The sequence below is a fragment of the Papio anubis genome, chromosome 8 (assembly GCF_008728515.1).
Source record: "Papio anubis isolate 15944 chromosome 8, Panubis1.0, whole genome shotgun sequence".
NCBI classification, from domain to species: Eukaryota; Metazoa; Chordata; class Mammalia; order Primates; family Cercopithecidae; genus Papio; species Papio anubis.
The window spans coordinates 40311515-40330163 of record NC_044983.1 but is presented as its reverse complement, the minus strand read 5'-3'; the positions used below and the strand labels follow the sequence as shown (position 1 = coordinate 40330163).

The window sequence follows — 18649 nt, the reverse complement described above, 5'->3', positions numbered from 1 at the left end:
AGCGTGCCATGCAGGGCTGTCCAACCCCTGGGCATCCTTCAGAAACTCTGGAGCCATGGGATTCACTGCCAGTACTTAAGCCTACTTGGCAATTTGAAAAAAAAGGAGTCCCTATTTTCCCTATTAGCACCGTCCCAGTGAGTTTGATTTTGCAGTTTCTCCGGTATGTGCTCCTCCTCCTCGCATACCAGCAGGCTGCAGAGGAAGGTTTCCCTAATGTTTGGAAACACTGAAGGTAGTTTAGTAAATGGGCCCGTTCTGGCAGTGCCACTCATCCACGTTTTCCAAAATGTGTGTAATTTCCACTCTAGTCTCGGCTCCCCAGTCCGCAATATGTTCTGAAGTGTCAGTTCTAAATGCAGCCCATTCCTTGCACAGTGGGGAAATGTGGCATGCTCTGTGGCATGGGCCAGGGCTCTTGGTGATGTGGGTGCACTTGGAATTCTATTTAGGCACCCACATGACACCCCAACATCTTCCCATCCTCAGCAGAAAGATGTAAACTATTGCAGAGCTGTCTGCTTCGCTGCCTTGGGACTGAAGAAACAGAATTGCTCTTTTGGGCGTGACTGGCAATTTAGGACTAATGGAGATTGTGGGGAAAGGACGGATAGGGCAGGTTGGGGTGTGAAGGCTTTTTTCTGCAACACGGCCCTGGCCCTGGGATGGGAAGCACCTGAAACTTCTCTGCCTAGAAGACGACAGTGGTCCCAAGGCTGTTTCTACAGGGGCCATAACAGCACATGGGCGCATGAACAGTTTAGTCAACCAGCCCCGAATATCTGATTCATTTAGACATCTGAATTGACTGGATTCCAATCCAGCTAACGTTTATTGAGCCCCTGTTGTGTGGCCAGCATTGTGCTTAAACTCATGTCTGTTATTTTGAGCATGCCTGATGGGAGCTCCTATCTGGTTGACATGGGGCACATAACTGCATCGTGTTCTGCTCAGGAAACATGTATTGAGTGCTGCTTCTGTGCTAGGCTTGGGGATTCTGAGTTGGGCGGAGATGAGAAGAGACCTCATCTCCTACTTCCCTGCCCAGGGAGTCCTGGGTGGTCCCAGAACTGTTCAGCAGAAGCATTTGCTTAATCTCAAGGCATTTTGTTCTTTAGGAATTCTGGTTCTATTTCTTATCCAAAAAGAGACACAGATACTGAAGCTGAAATTTGTTATTGTACATAAAACATTCTGTTCGCTTCATCTGGTTATTTGATGGGAAACAGTGGCGTTCGGATGCCTGTTTATTTCTCACTATTGGGAAAATAATCCTGTCCCCCGCAGGCTTGCCACTTGGGTCCACTCCCCATCCTCCTCCAGCACCGTGACTGGGTTTCTGGGGAGCTGGGCACTATGGCCATGGGGAACTTAGACTTTTTGGGTCTTCCTGTTGTAAATTCTTGGCTGTGGGCTCTGCAGTGCGTGCAGGAGGGAGCGGGGGTTCCAGAGCATATGATTTGAAAATAGGAAGAAGGGGGAGATGCCAGATATATAAAAAGCACATAGATTTTTTTCACACTGGGGGTAGGGGGATTAAAAAAAAAATCTCAATTTTGAAAAATAGACCCAGTGTGCAAAACCTTTTCCAACTCACAAGCTTATTACGAGTCAAATTCCACCAAAGCCGTGCCAAAGAGTGGGCCTGTAACCCAAGAGATCCCTTTGGAAGGACTGTCAATATCTGATCCCAGGAATAAGGGGAACCCCTGTGTGTGTGAAGAGAAAATCTTAGGTTCAGCTGTGCCTCCCTGCTTCCCTCCCTCCTCCAGGGATCTCGGGTTTAATGTTGGCCCTTTTTGGAATCCACACAGCACCTTTCTCATGGGTTTAAAAATAGACTCTAGGGCTGCCAACCCTCTTAAAAAGAACATGATGGAGATCGGTGCCAACTCTGTGGGGCCTGATCTGGGCTCTGATCACCTCCCTAAATAGACCCCCGCACTTGCCATCCCTTACTCCAGCCAGGCTGGGTGCCCAGGGTACCTTAATTGACCACTGGGCACTCCCCACACAAAGTTAAATAGAAAAACAACCAAGACTCCATTCTCCTTTCCCTTTCTTCTGTCACTGCCATCAAGGTTTAGAAGGAATGACCAGGTTTGGAGGGGGTCAGGTTGGATTTCTGATTCAATTCAATGTGACATTTGTGTGGAACATTCTGTAAAGTTCCTTCCTAGTTAATAACATTTCCCCGACAGCGATGCTCCTGGTGGCTGACACACTCCCCAGGGTGGTCGCTGGCTGGGTCTGAGTGGCGATAAACCAGCCTGCCTTTCTCAGTAAAGGGTGGAGTTCCTGGTACTCACCCTTATCGGTGGTGCCCAGAGTCTCTAGGAACGGGGGTGGCTCCTTGGGTGGATGGGGATGGAACAGATGATGGAAGGAGGGTCAGGAGGAGAGCTGAACGGGTCAGCGGGCCACAGCCAGCAGCAGGACACTGCAAGGGCAGCTGCAGACAGGGAGCGTGGGGGCACAACTGAGTCCACACATTGTTTCTTTGCTGCAGAGAATATGGACATTGAAAAGGGTGCATTGTAAGCCCAAGAGGTCTGGGTGCAGGGCAGAGCTTTGAGATTTCTTGGGGTCCTGATTTCGGCCATGGGTGTTTGACCCTGGGTAATCAGTGATGAGGCCTCGATTTTCCAGTGTTGAGGTGATATCAGTGACACCCCACACCTCTGGGGGAGATGTTAACCTTTGACAAAAGCTTTAGTCGAGAAGAAATGGAGGGCAGGAGGAAAAAAGAGGGTCAGCTGTCATTGATGGAACACTTACCGTGTGCCGGAAGTGATGGTCAGCATTTTACATTATCCTCCCAATATTGGAGAGATGGGTAAAGCTATTTTCATTTTACTGATGAAGAAATCAACACTCAGAAAAGTTTCCTTTATCAAAAGCTGCACAGCTCTACTGATTTAGAGTCTCTTAAGAGGCTGTCCAGAAAGCAAATAGTGTTGTTGCTATTGAGTTCCGGGTTTGAGTTGATTGAATAGGAGGGTTAAGCGGGATAGTCATTGCCACAGGGCCTGAGCTGCCAGGACGCCCTTCTCTCGAATCCTGGGGCTGTGTGATCTCAGCTCTGATGTCCCTGTAGAGAGCAGCCACCTCAAGTCTCCGACTGGCCACCATTTGAAGCAGCCTGGACCTGTTCCCCCAAATCATCCTGGGGAGGCAGAGTCGCCTAAGAATCCCACTCGCATGGGATTCTTTGCTGCAGGCTTGTGTTCTTCCAGCTCATGAAATCGCTGCAGGAACTGACAGCAGCAGCAGCCCGTCAAGTGTCCCAGAGTCCCTGTCTACACCGAGAACAGCCCACCACATCAAGCTAGGAGCAAGTTGGGGGTTTAAGTGCTGCACAGTCTATTTCTTCCCTTTCTTCTCTCCCACATCATCCCCGCTTGGCATAGCTGCATGTGGCCCAGAGGACAGAACCCCACAGGCGAGGCCTCCAGCGTTTCATTATGCTTGTCCACAGAGAGACCTGCAAGGAGACAGTCGGTAAAATATTTAGCAAGATGGGAAAAGCCTGAAGACTCCATGAAGCTACAGGCTAGAACAGTGGTCTGTGTCTGCCAAAAGTCTTTAGCCTTTTCTTCAGCCCATCAATTCCTTTCTGGTGGTTTGTTTTGATCTCACCGGCAGATCTTAGCACACTAAAAGCCTACATTAAAATGTGCAGCCTTGAAGTATGAACAAAATGGAGATGGAGAAGCAGGATGATTATTTGTGGTCTAAGGGTGTGGTTGTGAGGGAAGGTTGAGGGGACAGTCAGTTATGGGGAAAAGAACAATAGTTTAGCTTTCTGAATCCCTAGAGCCCAAAAAGACCCTTCCAAGTCATACAGCTTACCGAGTGGCCTATATGCCAGATCAAATGTTGAGGTTATTTTTTTTTCCTGCCATCCTGAAGGATCTCCTGCAAAGGTTAACCCCTTTCTGACTAATGAGTTCTATTAAGTCACGTATCTCTTATAGCTGGAAAGTTCTTTCTGTGGAATCTAAATCTTTTCCATAGCAACTGAATCCCAAGACTTACAGTTTCTTTATGACTCATGGAAGTAGTGGGGACATCATTCTTCTAACACCAGTCAGTAATCACTGTGTTTAGCACTGCCCAGCACTGTGCCAGTCACATAGAGGAGTAGGTGGAGAAAGCAAGGGAGAGGGACTGGGAATTTGGAACATGAGAACCAAGCTGTCTCTGCCTGGGAGACATTTAGAATTCAGTCCCAGTGGCAGGGACCACACCTGGGAATTGGTACCATATAATTAGCTCTACTGTGGCATTTCAGGCTGCAGTGCTGGAATTTATGTTTCAAGGGCTCTCTCCCTTAGCTTTATCATCTCAGCTCCTTTAACCTCAGGCCTCACTGAGCAACATGTTTGTAGTTGTGTCCTTTCTCCTCCTCTTGGGCCTTGCCTGACTCATCGCCTGTCTAAGTTTCAAAGCCTCAACCCTAAGGAGGTCATGACTAATGTCAAGAATTCTTGGCAGTTCTGAGAACTTAAGTCCTCTGATAATACTTCAGCATCTTTCCCATTACACTCAGAGTGCTGTGGGTTGTATTCAGCTTCTGGTCCATTATGACTATCACATCTTTTTCTTTGTGATTATATATAACCCACAGTATTGTATAATAGCAAGAAAGACACAGCTTAAGAATTATAAGAACTGGGTACCAAAATGCGACTGGAAATGTTTTGCTACTGAGCTTTGAATATTTTACTTGTAAGAACTGTTTATCTCACCTTTAAGACAGATATTCTGTATAGATAGAACTCTGAAAACTCAGTAAGAAAACAAACTTTCCAATTAAAAAATAGACAAAAGATTTGAACAGATGTATCACCAAAGAAGATATATAGGCCGGGCGCGGTGGCTCACGCTCCTGTAATTCCAACACTCTGGGAGGCCTAGGCAGGCAGATCACCTGAGGTCAGGAGTTCAAGACCGGCCTGACCAATGTGGAGAAATCCCATCTCTACTAAAAAAATTCAAAATTAGCTGGGCATGTTGGCGCATGCCTGCAATCCCAGCTACTCAGGAGTCTAAGGCAGGAGAATCGCTTGAAACTGGGAGGCGGAGTTTGCAGTGAGCCGGGATCTTGCCATTACACTCCAACCTGGGCAACAGGAGCGAAACTCTGTCTCAAATAAATAAATAAATAAAAGAAAAAGAAAAAAAAGAAGATATATAGATGGCAGATAAGTACCTGAAAAAGGTGTTTGATATTATCAGTTATTGGGGAAATGCAACAGACCCCTTCTCTACAAAACTTTTTTAAAAAAAATTCGCCATGTGGTGCATCTATTAGGATGTCTGAATTAAGACAGACCATACCAAGTCTTGACAAGGATGTGGACTGGCTGGCAGGAGGCAGGGAATACCAAGGGGCATGAGGAAACTTTTAGAGGTGATTATGCCCATTATCTTATGTGGCCCTGGTTTTAGGAATATACATATGCCAAAACTTAATAAATTGTATGTTTTAAATGTGCAACTCATAGTGAGTCAATTAATCCTCAAATAGAAATAGTTGCTAAAAAAATAGTATCTCTTTCAGTTCATTGTGAAAGTCAATTGCATTCGTGTTTTTGAAAGTATTGTACATATGATTTATTCATTTGAGCAGGGAATTTTCTCTCTCTCTCTCTAAATATTAATGTTGGAACAGTGCATTAGAATCTCTTGAGATATTCCACCGGGCTGTGATCAGGGATGTTCCAGTAACCATCATTTGTTAATTGGAGCTCTCTGTGTAGAGGATTCTAGCAAATCTGGAAGGTGGTTTTCAGAGGCATGAGGCAAGAGACCTGGAGGGTGAGCTGGGCTTTAGCAGCATGTGCCTGGGGAGGGAAGGGGCTGCATGACTTACATCTAGACAGGCTGCTGCCTTCCAGAGGGTGCCCATCCTCAAGTTCAGCCCCAGTGCTGTGGAGGGTCTTATGCCTGGAGAATTCTCACATTGTCGTCTTCAAATACCAGTTTTTTTTAACACCCATGGAGAGGAGTAGTATTATTACACTTCAGGTCCCTGTTTTTGGCAATACCCTGGCTTTTTCTCTTGATCTTTGATTATCCCACTTCCTTGGGACGCCCGCCGATTGCTGCATGGCTTTGAAGAGTACCTGGTTTGCTTTGTAACACACTCTCATAGTATTTTCTTCTTTTTTAATTTTTAACTTTTTTTTTTTTAGAGACAGGGTCTCACTCTTGTCACCCGGGCTGGAGAACAGTGGTGCAATCATGGCTCACTGCAGCCTCCAACTCCTGGGCTCAGGTAATCCTCCTGTCACAGCCTCCTGAGTAGCCAGGACTACAGGCATGTGCCACCATGACTGGCTAATTAAATTTGTGCGTGTGTGTGTGTGTGTGGAGACAGGGGGTCTCACTATGTTGCCCAAACTGGTCTTGAACTCCTGGCCTCAAGCAATCCTCCCGCCTCAGCCTCCTAAAATGCTGGGATTATGATCCTTCAAGATCATCCCCCACATTATCTGTTCCTGGCGCTGAGCACACTATTGTTAGAAATCTTGCTGGTGCTGCTAGTGGCAGGGCTTTGGATCAGTTTGGCTCCGAACCAGTTGGACCCACCATTTACTAGTGGTGACCTTGGTCTCGACCCATTACCTCCCTGGGCTCAGATTATTCATTTATCCAACTGTAGTAGCGTTGCCTGCCTTATGGGTGGCTGTGAGGATTAAGTGAAATAATGCAGTATGTCCATCAGCTAATAGGCGCTGAGCATGCTAGTTCCTCACCAACGCACAGCTGTACTGTACAATGTCAGGGGACAGTGGGAGAGGAAAAGAGCATTTGGTATTGTGTCTTGACTGTGACTTGAAGCCATCACGAAGCCGACTCATGATACAAAACACCTATGATCTGAACAAGCCATATTGCTAGGGGCCCAGTTACCTGACACTGCTTTTACTGACGGTTCCCTCATCCCTCTGAATTGAGCCTACTCTTGATGATGTCACCCCAAGTCTTCTCCAAAACCCCAGACATGGGTTTTGACATCTGCCCCTGAAATGACTGCATGAAAAGGCGATGGTGGTCCCAGGACAGAACACTGGTTGCTTACTGCACGGACACAGCCTCGGGTGACGCTAGTTAACCACCAGCGTCAGAGCAGTGCGGGAGACAGCGGGGAGTGACAGCTCTGCTCTCCTGCAACCCAGCTGCGTCTCGCGTGGCGGCTCTCAGGCAGAATCTGGAATAGGCTGATTAACTGGTATCTCAGGACACGATGGAAGAACTCAAAACATGCAAATCGGTTATGGGGCATAAATAGAGTTTGCTGAGCTCACCCCGGCCGCGTCTCGGCAGGCTCCGGGGCCCATTTACTGGGGCATTCGGGGCGGCGGGAGGCAGGGCGGGAGGCCATGCAGCTTGGAGCTCCCCACCTCCATTGGACGTGTGTGCCTCCCCTCCGCAAGGGCAGGACGCCCGCCCCGCGCCCGCCGGCCGGCACCTGCAGCTGGGGCTGCACCCCCGCCCGCGCCACCGCGCGCACCCCCTCCGCAGGGCTTGGCAGCAGATGCCTGCTCTCTGGAGAGCGCTTCGCATTAACTTTCCCATCTGACATAATCATGGAGAGAAAATGAAGAGATCCCATTAGCGGCGGGCTGGCGGGCGGGAGAGCGCAGGGCCGAGGCCCGGCCGGGGCGAGCGGAGGGCGCCTGTATTTTTAGCCAGATGCCGCGTAACTTGCTGGCGCTCCCCGCGCAGCCCAGCAGATAACCGGGAGGGGGAGCGGGAGCCGGGCTCGGATTTCAGCGCGGGCGCCGGACGATGGCAGCGCGACAGGGCAGGTCCGGGCCAGACCCTGCGGTGAGTGCACGAGCTGTCGCGGTGGCCGGTCCGGGGCCGGGGCGCGGGGACCGGGGCCGGGGCTGGGGCTCTGCGTCCGTCCTGCGGGCTGTGGCTCCGTGCCTGGCTCCCCGGCGCCAACTTTCCCGGGCGGGTGCGGGCTCGCGCGCCGGGGCTGCCCTTCTGCTGCCGAGGCTTCTAGCAGGATCCAGAGGAAAATTCCTCTGGCCTGAAGGCTGCGGCCGCGGAGGGGCTGGAGCTGGGGCTGGGAGGCAGCGGGACCTGTGGCCGGCCCGGGAGAGGCGCACGGGCGGGAGCGTGGAGCCGCCGCCGGAGTGCCCCGAGGGGGGCCGGGCCCTGGCAGAGGCCGAGTCCCCTCACCCCAGGGGGAGAGCCTGGCCACGTAGATTCAGCAGAGGGTGGGAGATGCACGGCCTTGGTCTGGGCGGGCCCCTGGCCTGCGGCACGTCTGGCCCCTAAAACTCAGAAACGTGAGGCGCCCGAAGGCCCCCAGGTAGCAGAAAATGAATGGGGCAGAGGAAGGCAGACCTGTTGGGCGCCCTGGCAAGCCTAGAGCTCTTCGCCGCTGTCCCCTTCGATCCTCGCAGCCCCCTGGCAGGATCCCCATTTTAGCAATGGGGAAGTGGAGTTTTGGGGTCTTGGATGAGCACAGCATCAAGTGGCCAAGCAGCGCATCCCAGCCAGGTCTTCCCCAGCGACATCCCAGCCCACCCTGGGTGGGGTGCAGACAGCACAGGGAACCCCAGGGATTTTCCGAAGGTCCCGAGTTCGGGTTGAGAGATTAAGAGGGAGCCCAGCACTCCCGCTCAGGCGTCTTGTTTCCTCAATGACACCTTTGACTTGTTCATTTTATTTTTGCCAATGGTAGTCAGACTGGGGAGTCTGGAGACAGTTTGTAAAGCTGTAACAGCACACCTTTCTGGAAGGCAAAAGGAAAGACGCATAATAAAACACACACTCAGTAGGGCCCAGTGTTCACCTCTGTTTCTCCATCGTCAAGGGAGTAAAGGCAGGGCTACCCGGGTATGCTGGCTGGGGACAGCTGTCTTTCCTCATACCCCAGTGCAGCTCTCTGATTCCCCACGCACAAGCAGACAGCTCCACATCAGGGCTGCTGCCTGTCTTCTGGCTGGGCTGCAGGTCCCCCAGGAAAGGACCTGGAATCTCTTCCTGAGAGCTCTGACAGTGGCTATGTTAAAGAAACTGCATTTTGCTCCAACAAGACCCCTTGGGAAAGTGGTATTGCCTTATCACTGTTTACAGCAATTGGTATTAGCTCAGTTTCCATTCGCCTTTCTAGATAGGAATTTTGTACTAAAGATCTTGAGAAGGTCAGTCTGATTTGTTCTAGGGAAAACTTAGGCCACCCCAACCCCCAGAGAAGGTGTGAAGAGGCCCTGGGGTTCTCTCACCTGGGTCTGCCTGCCCGTGTTTCTGAACGTCCCCTGCTCAGGGTGACAACATGTTGACATTCTGCAGTGTGTTTCCGGCCCCTCCCTCCGAGGATACTGGAGCCCCCTCGCTCACCATGTATTGCTATATTAGTATCTGCTCAGGAAGTGCAAGTTTAATAATAGTCTGGGTGTCTCAGGTAACCAGGATTCACCACCCTTTCAGAGCAGGCCTGATGAGAACTTAATTCCTAGGAAGAATTCTGTTCCCTTCCTTCTCTTCCATTCCCTTCCTCCTGACATGGGCACAGCCTCCAAACCCAGGCGGAAGGCTTTCTCCAGCCAGAGCTGAACTGGAGAGGACCCTTATGAGCACTAAAAAATGACTAGGTCAGCACAGTGGTGCATACTTGTAATCCCAACATTTTGGGAGGCTGAGGTGGGAAGATTGCTTGAGGCCAGGAGTTCAAGACCAGCCTGGGCAACATAGGGAGACCTTATCTCTAGAAAAAATAAAGAAATTAGCCAGGTGTGGTGGTGCACGCCTGTAGTTCCAGCTATTCGGGGGAAGGGGATGTTGAGGCAGGAGGATCTCTTGAGCCCGGGACTTTGAGGCTGCAGTGAGCTATAATTGCACTGCTGGGGGACCACTCTGAAAGAAAGAGGGAGACGCTGTCTTGAAAGAAAGAAAGAAGGAAAGAAAGAGAGAGAGAGAGAGAAAGAAAGAAAAAGAAAGAAAGGAAGGAAGGAGAGAAAGAGAGAGAGAAAGAAAAAGAAAGAAAGAGAAAGAAAGAAAGAAAGAAAGAGAAAGAAAGAAAAAGAGAAGGAAGGAAGGAAGGAGGGAAGGAGGGAGGAAAGGAAGGAAAGAAGGAAAGAAGAAAGGAAGGAAGGGATATGATTGGCTCAGGAAGCCGTATAGCACAATAGTTAAGAAGATGCTACATAGACTCAAACCCTGGCCACGCTACATATTAGCTGTGTGACTTTGGACAAGTTACTTTTCTGTGACTTGGTCACTTCATCTATAAAGAGGAGATAACAAAACACCTGTCTTGTGACATTATTCTGAGGAGTGAGTGAATCAATTTATGTGGCATGTTTAAAACCTAGGGAGAGCTTTGTGAAAGTAAACTTGTTTTGTTTTGAAAGGAAGTTCAGGCACATCACATTGATTAGGCAGCAGGGATGCAGGCACAGCAGAATGTCTGCTGTGTGCAGATCCCCGAACATGCACACAGGTAGAATTAAATTAAAATGAAGCTGGAGACGAGGAGAGGAAGAGACACCAGAAGACAGCTTTGGTGGGGTGCACAGCAGAGGTGCCAGCGCCTCATTGGTGACCGGGGTTTGTGGACACGGTGGGTTAGTTTTCTGTATAGGATGCGCAGGCCTCCTGGCCTCCCAATCTGGGAATGGATGAGCCTTGGTCAGGTTTGTATTTTGTTGCTGTTGTTTTTCGGGTCAGTATGCGCTCAGGTAAATATTTTGAATGGAACACATTGGATTCATTGGACACTCCTCCTGCCCTGTTGCATTTGTTGGATGTACCCAGGACAGGTCATTGAATTGGAGCAGTTGGACTAGACAGATGGGCAGTAGGGACTTAGCAGAACATGATGGTAAAGATGAGTGTCACATCCCAACAAGGGCCATTTGCTCTGTAGCTGAAATATTTCCTGGCCCTTAGGAAGTTCTCAATGAATACTCATGGAATGGATCCATGGGTGCATGCATGCACATATGACCCCTTTATAACACAATCACTTGATTGTTCAGATCAAGAGAGCAAGGACCTCTATTCTGAGTTATTGTTCTCTCTTTACCCTAGCAGGATATTGGTCTTGAAATAGGACCCCAGTAAATACATTGTAGAATTAAACTAAGTGATGCGTGGTTGCTACTGGGAGTGGCATCATTATCTGTAGTTCACCTCCCAGATGCCCTGAGGATCCTGCTGAGTCCTGACTACTCTACGTCTGTAGAAGACCAAAAAAAAAAAAAAAAAAAAAAAAGAAAGAAAGAAAAAGCTTTAGCAGTTGCACTTCACTGCTAACTATCTAGGTGACCTTAGCCAGTCACTTTACTTCCCCAGGCCTCAATTTTATCATCAGTGACAAGAAGGGCTGGAACTAGATGGTTCCTTTCTGGAGACCTGTCTTGGTCTGAATAGAGTGCTCAGGGACAGAGCCCAGACCTAGTGGGACCTCCCAGCATTTTTCCTCTGCCATGGATTAACTGTTTAATTGGCATGGGCATGTAGGCCTGCCCAGCCGCCCGCCTGTCAGGGCTGCCTGGACACCTTCAGGCTTGAAATTGCTGAGAACACCCTTGGGGTCAAGGGCAGTGGAAAGGCATAGACTTCAGTGGGGTACCCCTGGATTGAATCACCCCAAGTGTTTATCTGCAGAACTTGGGCAAGTTATTAACCTCTCCAAATCTCAGTTTCATCACTTCTAAAATGGGGATAATAATTATACCTACCCACAGGTTGTGATGAGAATTAAAAGATATAATGCTGGTAATACATTTGACCCAATGGTTGGTATTATAATTTTAGTATTCTATTATGGCAACGACAGAAACGGTTTAGCCTTCCTCAGTCAAGTCCAGATGGGGCTTCCCTTACCCTCTATGTATGTGGTTTTTTTTTTTTTTTTTGAGACAGAGTCTCGCTCTGTTGCCCGGCTGGAGTGCAGTGTCGCAATCTCAGCTCACTGCAAACTCTGCCTCCCAGGTCCAAGTGATTCTCCTGCCTCACCCTCCCAAGTAGCTAGGATTATAGGTCTGCACCACCACGCCTGGCTACTTTTTGTATTTTTAGTAGAGATTGGGTTTCACCATGTTGACCAGGCTGGTCTCTAACTCCTGGCCTCAAGTGATCCACCCGCCTCAGCCTCCCAAAGTGCTGAGATTACAGGAACCACCGCGCCCAGCCAGTTTGTCATAAATATTCTTCTTTGCTTCCTGGATTCAGTGCTTTGAACAGTCAAACAGTGTCATTAGCAGATATTGCGTCTATTTTTATCCACCCATTCTCAGGTTTTCAGCCTGAATCCTATTATTGTGCCATAAATGGTAGTTAATTGGTGGGAGAAATGTCTCTTTAACACTCTTATTCTTGGGGAATAATATAGTGTTTTTCCTAGTAATTGAATCTAGACAGACTTTCTGAATCAGCAGGCATAAATAGACATTTATCTGAGAGACTAAACCTTGACTGGGTTTTCTCTGGAAACCCAGCTCATGCCTAGAGAGCCAACAGTTTGATCTTCATTTCTGAAATATTTCCTGCCCCACAGATGCCTTGCTGAGGAACCTAGGATGTGAATGTCATGTGCTTTAGGTCAAGGGAGGCCTCGCCCTAGCAGACACTTAATGCTCTGGAGGATTCAAAAGAGATAGAAGACTTGGTCGCTGCCCCAAGAAGCAAACAGTTTGGCTGGGGAGACAAGACTTACCTGAATTAAATAGCTAGAGAAAGAGATATTTTAAGTGCATTAAAAAAAAAAAAAAAACCAAGCTCCTGTTTTGTGGTTTCTAGATTTAAAGATGAAATACTGAGTGTCTAAGCATAGTGTCATTCATGCAGGAAGTAGCCACCATCGGGGCCTTGAACAGAAGAAGGATTGGAATTAGCAAACCAGAGGGAGACAGAGCTTCAGGGCCCAGGGAGGAGGAACATGCAGGCCAGGAGGTAGACAGAGCATGGGAATGTCACAGAGGACAAGGGAGGTGAGAAGGGGCTCCTGCTGCCGTGGGGACAACGAGATGAGTGTGCTTTATGAGCAGGCAGCCACAGGGCTTGTACTTGAACTTGAGCTTACATCATAGAGGGCCCATGTGGGACCCGAGGTTGGGAAGGGCTGGCAGGAAGTCAGGATTTGGGGAAGACCAGTGAGGCAGGGATGGAGGAGGTTGGCTGGGAGGCAGAGGGAGGAAGCGGTACTTCTGCAGGCCTGGGGTTGTGGGCAGGGTTGGCGGGTGGTGTGGGGCAGCACCTGAATGTGGAGGGAGGACCCCTGTCTGGAAGGCTGGAGAGCCCTACTGCTGACACCCTGGGGACTCCCTGTTTCAATGGTGAAGACGTGAAGCGCTGCTTTGGGGAGGAGGATGAGAGTTCTATTTGGTCTTCGGCTGTAGATTTGGAGTCTTCTGTGTTCAAGGGTGTTCAAGGGTGGTCATCACTAGTGTGTGCATGAGTTTCCCATGGCTGCTGTAACAAATCACCACACACTTAGTGGCTTAACACTACAGAGATGTGTTCTCTCAACATCTGGAGGCTGGAGGTCTACATCAAGGCCTCCACAGGGTCACACTCCCTCCAGGGCTTCAGGGTCCTCTTCCATGAGCCTCCACCTCCCAGAGGTTCCTTGCTTCCTTGTGCATGGCTAAAGACACTCCAGTCTCTGGCTCTGTCTTCACATAGCTTCACCTCTGTGTGTGTGCATACATGTGTGTGCACATGTGTGTATGTGTATGTCCGCACCTGTGTGTGTGCACATGGGTCTCTGTGTGCACGTGTATGTGTGCATGTGTGTGTGTGTCTGTGCGTGTGTGTATGTGTATGTGTGCATCTCTTGGTGTGCATGTGTGTGCATGCATCTGTATGTGTGCAAATCTGTGTGTGTGTGTGCATCTGTGTGTGCATGTTCATCTGTGTGTGTGCATGTGTGCATGCACATATATGTGCATGCATGTCTGTGTGTGTGCATGTGTACGTGTGTGCATGTGTGTCTTCTCCTTTTCTGTCTTTTATAAGGACATTTTTCATTGAATTTAGGGCCAGCCAAGGTAATCTAGGATGATCTCATCTCAAGATCCATGACTTAATTACATCTACAAAGACTTGTTTTTCAAATAAGGTCACCTTCACAGGTTCCAGGGATGAGAGTGTGGATGTATCTTTTGGGGGACACCATTCAGCCCACTGCAGCATGTTTTTTTTTTTTTTTTTAGGAGGGCATGTAGAGGAAGGAGACAAAGTGCCTGGGTGGAGAGGAAGCCACTGTGGGTCTTCTGTGGGAATGGCGTCACATGCTTCTCCCACTTGTGGCTTGTCACATGACCACTCGCACGCCTTCAACTCAGCCTCGTATGCAACTATGCGCCAAGCACTATTTATTTCCTTTAAGCATCATGAAAAGGGGACAAGAAAGGCTTTACTCTCCCCAGCTTACAGATAAGGAAATAGAAGCCGAGGATGTCTAAGTACCCGAGGGCACTCAGCTAGACCCAGTGGAGTGGCTCTGAGTCTAGGCCACCAGCTCCAATGCCTGAGGACTGGACTTTAATCATTACATTTGTCTTTGTGAGTGTGTTAGCCTGTTCTCACACTGCTAATAAAGATGTACCCGAGACTGGGTAATTTATAAAGGAAAGAGGTTTAATGGACTGATAGTTCAACATGGCTGGGGAGGCCTCACAATCATGGCAAAAGATGAAGGAAGAGCAAAGGCATGTCTTACATGGCAGCAGGCAAGAAAGTATGTGCAGGGGATCTCTTCTTTATAAAACTATCAGATCTCATGAGACTTATTCACTATCATGAGAACAGCATGGGAAAAACCAGCCCCCATGATTCAAGTACCTCCCACCAGGTCCCTCCCAGGACATGTGGGAATTATGGGAGCTACAATTCAAGATGAGATTTAGGTGGGAACACAGCCAAACCATATCAATTAGTAAACTTTATTTTATTGTCCTCAGCTCTCACTCTCTCTGGCTGTCACTCATCTTTAAAACAAACAGATGTTCCTGGGGGCAGGGTCTGAGCTGCATGGGGTGGGTGACGTAGCACCAGTTAAGGAACAGAAAGGCTTCACTCTCATTCAATAAATCTGGTGGGGGGCACCCGGTGTTAAAGCTGAGACCAAGCTGGCTGCAGAGCTGGGAGGTTCAGCTCATGAATTTTGGAGTCACACTGCCTGCATCTGAGTCCCAGCTGTGCCGCCTCCCTGCTGTAGGATGCTGCACGAGGCACTTCTGCTCTCTGTGCCTCAGCCCACTCATCTGTAAAATGGGACTCTGCAATCCTACTTACCTCTTGGGTATTTAAAATTAGGATAAAATGCACATGTGTGCGTGTGCATGTATGTGAATATATATTATTGTCATCCTTTGGTATCCGTGGGAGATTTGTTCCAGAACCCACTGCAGATACCAAAATCCACAGATTCCTCAAGTTCCTCATATAAAGTGATAATGTGTTTGCATATAACCTACCCACATCCTCATATATACTTTAAATCATCTCTAGATTACTTATAATACCTAATGTAAGTGTTTTGTAAATAATTGTTATACAGCATTGCTTTTCTGTATTACTTTTTTTTTTTTTTTTTGAGACAGAGTCTTGCTTTGTCACCAGGCTGGAGTGTAGTGGTGCAATCTTGGCTCACTGCAACCTCCACCTCCCAGGTTCAAGTGATTCTCCTGCCTCAGCCTCCTGAGTAGCTGGGACTACAGGCGCACATCACCACGCCCAGCTAACTTTTGTATTTTTAGTAGAGATGGGGTTTCACCATGGTGGCCAGAATTGTCTCAGTCTCTTGACCTCGTGATCCACCTGCTTCGGCCTCCCAAAGTGCTGGCATTACAGGCGTGAGCCACCACACCCGGCCTTCTGTTAGTATTCCTTTTTATTTTAGTATCGTTATTTTTATTTTCTTTTCCTGCAAATTTTCCATCCACGGTTGGTTGAATAAATGGGTTTGACTGTATATGTAAAGTGCTAATAATGGTTCTTAACACATAGTAAGTGCTATGTGCTGTTTACTTAAAAAACAAAAACACAGGGCCGGGCATGGTAGCTCATGCCTGTAATCCCAGCACTTTCAGAGGCCAGGACAGGAGGATTGCTTGAGCCCAGGAGTTCGAGACCAGCCTGGGGAACATAGTGAGACCCCATCTCTAAAAAGGAAAAACAGGCAAATAAAAACACAAAACAGTTCCAAAGAGCCCAGACTTGGTTCCTTTGGTGCCTGCATTCATGACTCTTGGGGCCAGGGACCTCTGTGATATTGCAAACTCTTCAGCAAGACTGGAGCCCCCGAAACCTCAGAGCAAGGAGACACCAGGCTGGGCTGTGCGCTTGCCATTGGAATGGGCTCCCTCTCAAAGGCTGATTCTTCCTGAGTCCAAACCAAGAACATTTGGTTATAAAAATACCGAAAGGGGACCAGGCACGGTGGCTCAGGCCTGTAACCCCAACACTTTGGGAGACCAAGGTGGAAGGATCGCTTGAGCTCAGGAGTTTGAGACCAGCCTGAGCAACATAGTGATGCCCTGTCTCTATAAAAAAGTTTAAAAAAAATAATTGGGCATGGTGGTGCACACCTGTAGTCCCAGCTACTTGGGAGGATCTCTTGAGCCCAGGAATTCAAGGCTGCAGTGAACTGTGCTTGTGCCACTGCACTCCAGCAGCCTGGGTGACAGAGTAAGACTCTCTTAAACAAAAAACCACAGGAAAGGAGGCCTGGGTGTGAAGGCGGTTCACCCCAAGAACAGTCCAACCAGGGGCTCTAGGGCTCCTGTGCACACCTGGTGTCACTGTGGGCACCAGGGTGCCACATCAGAGGATGCAGGGGCTTCTGCAGGGACCTGGGGCTTGAATGGGGCGGAGAAGTCATTAATATACCCAGGACACTCAATGCCTGTTGTTTTTCCTCACAGGCCGATGCTGCTACCAGCTTTCTGAGAGCAGCAAGATCAGGTAACTTGGACAAAGCTTTGGATCACCTGCGGAATGGGGTAGACATTAACACCTGTAACCAGGTAAGCGGGATGGAGGCAGGCCTGTTGTCTCTGAAGAGTAGCTCTTGCCTGATGCCATTTCCTGAGAGCTTTGAAACTGCCTCTATTAACCTTTTCCCAGTGGCCTCAAAACTCCCCCATGGCTTCTGCCTGTGGAAGGCCCTAACCTTGCTGTTTCCACTTCTGCCGTGGCCCAGGGCCCCACAGAGAAGTGCTGATGCCTGAACAGTGTGGGCGAGGCCCGCATAGATCCCCTGCAGTCTCCTCGCTTAGAAGTTCCAGTCAGTCCCTGCTGTTGTCTTAGAATATGTGGCCTTTGAATTGGGGCAGGAGGAAGAGCCTTTGAAAGATACTGTGTCAGTAGGGACGTTCAGTCTCCTTTGTCCACCGGCAGTCTGTGTGGGTTCTCGGCTAGCCTGAGAAGAAAGTCGGGGAATGAGGCCCCGCTTTGGTCAGGTGCTGACAAAGGCAGGTGGGCTTGGGTTGAGGGTGGCGGGGCTGGCACAGAGGCTGGCACTCCAGGGCTCCTGAGTGACACAGCTGAGCCTTAGCTTCAGGAGGGGCTGGCTAGGAAACAAAATGTGTTCGGGTTGGGTTGGAGGGCAGAGACTCAGGCTTGGAGCCAAAGATCCAGGAACTGACTGAATAGAGAGGAAATGACCCTCCAGGAAGGGAACAGGTGTGCGGTTTGGGCTTGTGGATTGGTGACAGGTTTCGTTTGTTTGTAGATACTTGCCTGCCAATTAAGTTGTTTAGTTACACATGCTAATTGTTTCTAATTTAGAATACACTTATCCATTGCGACCTTTTTAAAACCATCTTAGCCATTAAAAATGTGTTCTTAATTGTGGTAAAATATACAGCATAGAATTTCCTGTCTTAACCATTTTTCGGCATACGGTTCAATGGGATTAAGTCCATTCATATTATCCTGTAACCATCATCCATCTCCAGAACTCTTTTCATGTTGCAAAACTGAAACTCTGTACTCTTTAAACACTTACGCTTCATTTCCGACTACTCCCCAGCCCCGGGTGACCACCCTTCAACTTCCAATCTCTAGGAATTATTATAGGGACCTCACAGAAGCAGAATCCTGCTATATTTGTACTTTTGTGACTGACTTCTTTTATTTAGCATAATGTCTTCATGGTTCCTCTGTACTTTAGTGGCTTGTATGACTTTTCCAAGCTAGCAGGGCCAGATTTTCTGAATGTAGGTTAACTTTTCCATGGGCCACATGCCTCTGTCCTACCCCCTCATCTACAGTTTCCCTACCCTTCCTGCCCCTGTTTAAAATGCAAAATACCGTCTGGTGCAGTGGCTCACACCTGTAATTCCAGCACTCTGGGAGGCTGAGGCGGGCAGATCACCTGAGGTCAGGAGTTTGAGACCAGCCTGGCCAACGTGGAGAAACCCCATCTCTATTAAAAATACAAAAATTAGCTGGGCGTGGTGGTGCGTGCCTGTAATCCCAGCTACTTGGGAGGCTGAGACAGGAGAATTGCTTGAACCCAGGAGGCAGAGGTTGCCGTGAGCCCAGATCATGCCATTGTACTCCAGCCTGGGTGACAGAGCGAGACTCCATCTCAAAAATAAAATAAAATAGACTGGGCGTGGTGGCTCACACCTGTAATCCCAGCACTTAGGGAGGCCGAGGTGGGCAG

General features: G+C 48.9%; 1 protein-coding gene across 20 annotated transcripts in view; it reads left to right on the top strand.

Moving 5' to 3' along the window:
• ANK1 (ankyrin 1) overlaps nt 1–18649 on the top strand; it is a 242666-nt gene that overhangs the window by 119795 nt on the left and 104222 nt on the right. For 18 of the 20 annotated variants that reach the window (XM_031669507.1, XM_031669506.1, XM_031669503.1 and 15 more), the window contains exon 2: nt 16902–17003. The exons of 1 other annotated variant lie outside the window; for it this stretch is intronic. In XM_031669507.1, the coding sequence (XP_031525367.1) occupies nt 16902–17003 (102 nt within the window). Of the gene's footprint in view, nt 1–7556; nt 7840–16901; nt 17004–18649 lie in introns of those variants that run through there. One more of the 20 variants, XM_031669508.1, reaches the window with a different exon arrangement.